This window comes from Oratosquilla oratoria, chromosome 22, assembly GCF_046742065.1.
Source record: "Oratosquilla oratoria isolate Oo_2021 chromosome 22, ASM4674206v1, whole genome shotgun sequence".
NCBI lineage: Eukaryota > Metazoa > Arthropoda > Malacostraca > Stomatopoda > Squillidae > Oratosquilla > Oratosquilla oratoria.
In genome coordinates, this window is record NC_134798.1 from 20274833 (window position 1) to 20282332 (window position 7500).

The 7500-nt window shown below is 46.3% G+C and overlaps 1 protein-coding gene across 2 annotated transcripts in view; it reads left to right on the forward strand.

The window, feature by feature from the left end:
* Positions 1-7500, forward strand: part of LOC143037442 (uncharacterized) — a 414211-nt gene that overhangs the window by 316640 nt on the left and 90071 nt on the right. For both annotated transcript variants that reach the window (XM_076205672.1, XM_076205671.1), the window contains one exon: positions 6707-7500. This exon is cut by the window's right edge. In XM_076205672.1, the coding sequence (XP_076061787.1) occupies positions 6707-7500 (794 nt within the window). The remainder of the gene's footprint in view (positions 1-6706) is intronic.

Genomic DNA, 7500 nt, shown 5'->3' on the forward strand with positions numbered 1-7500 from the left:
TCTCTCTCCTCTTCACCGCCATCCACTCTTTACCTGAGCCCACCCCAATCTCATATAAGTCGCCTACACCTTTACTTTCTCCTCATCCTTTCCCGCTCACCCAGACGCAACTCATCACCCCCCCTCCAGGCACCCAGCCAGCCTGCGTTCATCCACCCGTGCCCACCCAGTAGTCAAGATGCAGCCCCTAATTCACCTTCGAGGCATCAGTCCTGTATTCATCTTCCTTGAAGGCATCCATTCTGCGTTTATCCATGTAACCTTTCCCACTCATCCACATGATGCCCTCATCCACCTTGGAGGCATCCATCCTGCGTTCATCCACCTATCCATCCACTTCGCAACCCGCCGCCCTCCTCTTCCACCGCGGCCATCCCCAGGTCCCGCATAAGGCGCGTATCTCGTATTTGACCAATTTTATGGCAATGTTTGTGTATTCGTACGTCTGTGAGTTCGTTACGTGTGCGTATGTGGTCATGCGTCCGTATGTCTGCGTTTTTGGCACGAACTTGCGTTTCTTCGTGTATGTGGGTGCAGGCCCTGTGTTTCTGTGTATGCATTTAAATACATACGTGCACGTTGAACTGCATGTTAGGTTTTATCTATATACATATGGTTCGTTGTATATGCGTTGGTGGGTGTATATGTGTAGAGGGGTTGTGTGCGAGCGTCGATGCGTGCGTGCTTGCACGTGCTTTTATGTCTGCCTTTATGCTTGTACTCACTTATTTGCACCTACCCTGTTTATATCGTGGCCACTTGGCTGCCAGGGGAAGAGCACGGGGGTGCCACGGAGATGAATGAAATAGCCTCCTGGCGGCAGCCATATCAAAAGTGACACTCACTAAATACATAATAATAAGGAGTCAAATTTGTCCTTTTTCTGCTGAAAAGAGGGTCACAGATAGTGGTCGAAATATAAGGATATCTGTGTTGCTGACCTTATTTTTCTCCGATAATAAGTTAACAGTTTTACAAGTATTTACCAATGTGCTATCACATCACTTTGATATGTGTGTGTGTGTGTGTGTGTGTGTGTGTGTGTGTGTGTGTGTGTGTGTGTGTGTGTGTGTGTGTGTGTGTGTGTGTGTGTGTGTGTGTGTGTGTGTGTGTGTGTGTGTGTGTGTGTGTGTGTGTGTGTGTGTGTGTGTGTGTGTGTGTGTGTGTGTGTGTGTGTGTGTGTGTGTGTGTGTGTGTGTGTGTGTGTGTGTTTGTGTGTGTGTAGGTGTGTAAGTAAATATTCGTGTTAAGTGTCACGCGTGCTGCATTTCGTCACTGTTGAGCTCCAAGAGAAGTTTGACCACATAACACCAAGGTATCTAAGAGGGCACCAAACCATTATTGTATGTACAAATGATCACGGGACCATCAGGCCCTTCACGTTCACTTGCTCCTGAGGAGGGCTTATAATACTCCAGTTGTATCTTTAGACGTAAGGAAACTTGCAAGGAATCTTCTTCTGTTGTCGCTTAATGGCTTTTATTGACATTCCTAAACATGCCATTGAAAGATGAATGACAGAGCAGCGAGGCGATATTTTGATATGTAAATAATTATAATCACTGTTGCTGAATACATGTGTTTAGATATTCCATTATTGTCGTGATATTGCCATTATTACAAGGATATTCAAATGTCGTAAATTAGAATAACTATAAAAGGGAACATTGCGCTATATCAAAATTTAATTTCAAGGATAACTAAAACGCCTGCCTCCGATGAATGGACAGATACTAGCAAAAAATTTATCATAGCATTTCTTCACAAACCAACCAACAAGGGACCAAGTGTTATTTCCATCATTATTTATTTGTTAATTTGTTTATTTTCATTAAGTTTTTCGGTCAATTTTTATTAATCTAATTTTATGGTGAACGCATTTACTTCAGAAATTCTTATAAGACGCAGAGAGCTTAACACACACACGCTTAGCGTTATAGTATACTAGATTCTGGTCAAATTCTATCTCAGATTAGCCAAGTAAATAGAAAACGAGAAATAAATTTCTGCAGATCACAAGTGGAGCTAGCGCGCGACGAAGCTTTCAGGCCTGTCTACTCTCTTCCCATCACTTTCCCCTCAAGTTAGCTCCCTCTATCCCCTCCTCCTTCTCCTTAGTATCTTCCTTCCGTAGCTTTATGGAAATGGGTCAAAGATTCTCTTCACTATCATGCTAATTTTTGGCTTTCAGTTCCCAAGTTGTATTGTTTTTCTATAACAAAATAGAAAATCATGAAAATCTAATTCACTGGAATAAGATTATAATCCCAAAACGATAGTAAAAAAAAAAAGTATATGGTATAATTGTATCACATCTCTTATGCTGTTGAGGCTGCCGATGGTGCTAATTATGTACCTGTTAACCACTTTCCTTCAGGATTGCCACGATGATGAATGAAATAGTATGGCCAGCCAGAAAGGATGGGGATGACAGGTGGTGATGGATACGGAGCTGCCTAGTGTGGGCCTTGTGGTCTTTTGCAGTCTCCTTTATTTCTTATGTTCTTATGTTCTTATGTAATGTACCACGGGGTACAAAAGGACTTGAGGTAGAACAACTCTGCTCCTCATGGTGGTGGTATTGGTGCTGTAGTTATTATCGCTCTTGTCTTTTTATTGATGATTATAAATGATAATGAGGAGGAGGAGGAGGAGGAAAAAATTAAAATGACGACGATGATGATGACATTCGAATCCTGGGCAAGTGATGCCATGCCCAAATCCTGCGCCCTTACTGGCTTGTCCGAATTTTGCGGCCCGGACCTCGCCCCCTCTCCTCCACTCCTGCACCTTGACACCGCGTCCGATCCCTGTCCCCCTGACCTCGCCTTACCTTTCCCCAAACCCATCCATATTATGAATCTGCTCGTGGCCTCACCTATCCTGCGCCACTCACTCGTACTGCGTCCGAAACTTGCGCCCGTGACCTCGCCCCACACTGTCCTGTGCCACTGATAACTAGTCCGACTCGGTGCCAGAGATGGCAGGCGAGGGGTGCGGGGAGGGGGGGGGGGCTTGGCACTCGGAGCACTTTGCGGGGAGGAACTGAGTGTGGGGAATGAGGAGGCGTGGGGGGGGGTGGCGGAACAGTAATTCTACAGAGTGCTACTACAGCCTCCTCGGCACGAGATGAGGCTCGTAGATGATGTCAAACGAACCACTCGCTGTATGTGGCCGCCGCCGTCGTCCAGGGTCGCTCTGGCTGGAGCTCAAGCGGGCCCAGATTGTGCCCGAGAGGAAGATGTAGCTTACCAAGTATGGAGCGATAATCTTCCGTGAATTATTTATGTGGTAAGAAAGGACTCTATGACTTGGAGTATGAGCGTGCAAGCAGGTAGGCAGGCAGGCTGGCAAGCAGGCAGACAGGCTGTCTGATTGGCAAGTAGTTTCGCAGGCTGCTGTTGGGCTTGATGGCAGACGTGGGTCTGGCAAGGAAGTCACAGATAAAAGGAACTGCGAGACCAAAACACTTATAGGCTTAGGGTTTATCTCTCAGTTGCAACCAAAGCACGTAAACATGCAAGCGCACATGAACACGCACGCGCACGCATACACACACACACACACAAACACACACAAACACACACATGTACACACACACATGTACACACACAAACACACACACATGTACACACACACACGCACACATGTACACACACACACATGCACACACACACACACACAAACACAAACACACATACACATAAGCACACACATGCACACACACACGCACAGGCAAACACACGTGCACACATACACACACACACACATGGAAAGACGGACGGACGGAAATTGAAGAAGCGGACATTGGTAATGCTTTTTGCTCTCTTTTCTTGGTAAACAGGGAACCTTTGTCCTGATGATCCTGCAATGAGGACCGTGGTTAGGGTAGTAGTAGTAGTAGTAGTAGTAGTAGTAGTAGTAGTAGTAGTAGTAGTAGTAGTAGTAGTAGTAGTAGTAGTAGTAGTAGTAGTAGTACAGTTCCAATAGGATGGAGGTCGTATTAAAAAAAAAAAAAAAAAGTAGTAGTAGTAGTAGTAGTAGTAGTAGTAGTAGTAGTAGTAGTAGTAGTAGTAGTAGTAGTAGTAGTAGTAGTAGTAGTAGTAGTAGTAGTAGTAGTAGGAGTAGTAGTAGTAGTAGTAGTAGTAGTAGCAGTAGTAGTAGTACTTGTAGTAGTGGTGGGGGTGTATGCCTTGGTTTGGGCACCCCTAGTCCGTTTTGGGTTTCGCTTCGTTTAATTTCGGACTGGTTGCTCTCTGTGTATTTCCAGAGGTTATATATTGCTTGTCGGTTCGCTTCCGGGTTTTCTGCTTCAGCATCGAAAAGTAACAGTTCCTTTAGGATCTCGCCTTTGCTCTTCGTGTAGGGTTGTTGGAGCAGTTTGTTTCGGGCTCTGATCGATGATAGCTCGTTGCACTCTAGTAAGAAATGCTCGAGGATTTCCTCGATCCGACCGCCCAGGGGTTCCAGTTTGTGTCTTGGTTGGTGTGACGGTTTCTCTTATTTAGTTTCAGGGTGTTTGTCCTGGCGCGGAACAGAATAGCAGATTCTAAGTTATTTTCGTAAATTTCTTCTTCCGTTTTTATTTCGTTTTTCCATCGCCTTTAGTGAGATAAGGAGGGTTTGTTTCCCACTTCAGTTTTCTTCATGTCTGTGTCAATATCGTTTATCCTGGCTGTGATTTTTTTTTTTTTTTTTTCCTCTCGTTTTGAGACCCTCTAGGATTAAGTTTAGCTTTTGCAAGTACGACCGTAGTTGCTTGGCCCAGTAATCTCCTCGTCTTTCAAATAGGTCTTGGAAAATGAGCTTGACTACCTTGTTCCCCCTCCCATCTCCAATGATGTGTCTTGCGTATGAGAACTTGTTTTGTATGTCTGGTGTATGCTGAGGAAGATCAGATCTCTGCTCTCAGGGCTGCTGCTGATGTGTAGTGTGGTGCTCTGAATATTATTTTGTATGCCTTGTTTTCTCTTATACACAGTTTGTTGAGTTCGCCCTTTGTGAAGAAGATTACTTCAGCTGAGTGGAGTATACTAGGGATAGCGATATTTTTCCAGAGTACTGCCGATGCTTATCCTGTTGCAGCTTTTTGCCGTTATTGAGGCTGTTTGGTTAGCAAATGAGTTTGCTTTGCTGAAGATGTTATTTAAGTGTTCTATGATGCATTTTCTCTTATTCGTTATTTTTGTTCCTAAGTATGTTATGGACTCCGTGATTTTCATTCCACTATTTTCTTTTGGATACTCTGCTAGGTTGTCGGTTACTATATTAATCTTCGTTTTGTTTATTTTTAAACCACATTCTTCTCCAATCTGAGTTAGTAATGTGAGTTCTTGTACCGCTTCTTCTACAGAGCTTGTTAGTAAGAGTCCGTCATCAGCAAGGAAAATTTATGTAATTTGTGTGATACAGTTTTTGAAGCCTACTAGATGGAGGTCTAAGTAGTTGATCAGATATGTTATCAATAGGAAAATTTTGGTGGAGCCGTTGCATACTTGTCTGATAACACTAGTGATTTGTATTTTAGACCTTTCCACGTTATTTACCATTCTCTTGGTGTCACCTCGTTGGTATATGTGACTCAGGCCTCATTCCCCCATGCACGAGTGGGAGGCAGCAGACGACGCCAAACGGCGGAGTGCGGATCGGTCGGTCCTTCTTGGTCCATCGGGTGTCCCCTTTACCTTTCATTCATTAATTAATGACGTATCAATCTCCAGCAAAACACAGTGGTATTTGGTTAGGTTTTATAGACACTTCAGTTAAAGATGGAGTACATTATAAGACGGAGTTCAATCTGTTTATCTTTCTGGGATGTAATGACATTGATGTAGTAGAAAGCGGGCTTCTGAGGACCAACTATAACAAGAGCACACTCTACAAGTCTTATCATGCCATGAAGAAACGTAGGGGTTGGGAAAGAATGACTCGATTTAATTCTCATGAATTTGTGAACTCTCGTCTTTGTACTTTCAGATACTTCGCTCCCAGTTATGTGATATCCGAGTCCATTCGGCTCAACGGTATATGCAGTATACTCGCCATCGTATCGACATTCTTTGATTCACCCTTCTGGTGGTCGCGCCCGGGCCTGAAATGGATGTCGATCCAAGTAAAAACAGAACGAAATATTTGTATATGATGGGCCAAGGTGTCGAAGGGGTTCACAGGTTGTTTTATCAGAACAGATCCCGGTAAAATTGTGGTCAGGCGACTGTCACACGAAGTACTCTTCGGTTATCTACGATGCCGATGATGTCACTGCTTACGTGTTTGACTGACGAGGAAAAAAAGTGGATAACAGTCTACGGTATTCCTTCAACATTATCATATGCACAAGTTAGGCAGACGCTGAAATCCCAGCTTGAAGGGGATCATTGAAAAGTCTTTCTCCAGAGTTGTTACTCTACGTAACAAAATAAATGTTGACGGAAATATTGTGTGATATTTGCCTCACTGCTAATTTTCTTATTATTCTTGATGTCACTGGCTCGGCTAATATCAATACCGCCTTTGCTCTGATGCTTTGTCTCTTATAATCTAAACTAAATGAGTCACGATGAAAACATTGTTGAGGGCAAAAATTATTAAATTGTTCCTTTTCTTTTTATTTTATTCTATTCTATCTTATGTTATTATTTTTTTTTTCGTCATGTTCCGTGTGGAAACGTCAAGGCAGCGTACTAATGCTCTTCTTCCTCCGCAGGGGTCGTCGGCGACAGAGGCTCTTCAAGCTCAAGTTCCATCACCAGGCCCTTCCCCCCGAGTATCTCGATCATTACGAGGCTTCCCTGCGTCAGCAGCAACGGGCCTCCCTGCAGTCCGCCCCGGCAGGAGGACACCACCCTCCACCGCCGGGCCACAGTCCCCAGGGTGCGGCCATGGGCCATGGGGGTCACTCCCTGCACCACCACCCTCACCAACAGCAGCAGCCACCCCACCCCCACCCCCACCCCCACCATCCCCAGCATGAGGCTCAGCCACAGCCTCACCAGCCCACTCCCGAGCCGCATGCGCCCCTGCAGGCGGGGGCGCCGCGTCGCAGGGGTGGGCGAGGAGGGAATAGAGGTCCCCGCGGCCCACCGCGACCCATCACCATTCATGAGGCCGGAGGTGGCGCCACCGAGGCCCTCCTGCGTGACCTCCTCCTAACGCGGCCCCACCTGCAGGAGCAGGCGGTCGCGTTACAACAGGCGGCGCTCGCGCGTGCTCAGTCCGTGCCCTCCCTGATGCTGTCTTCAACGCGATCACACTCGCACATGTATCCGCCTGCGGGGGGCGGTGACATCGAGGAGATGGCTTACGTTGGAGGCGATTTCCTGGTGGACACGAGGCACCGCCGCGGTCGGAAGCCCAGGCGGGCGGTGGACGGCGCTCCGCAGCAGCAGCAGCAGCAACAACAACAGCAGCACCCCAGCAGTTGCGACGTGGGCCCGCCGCCCTCCATCACACCGGACATCGTGGCCGACGACACGCTGGTGGGAACGTGCCGCGTGCCCG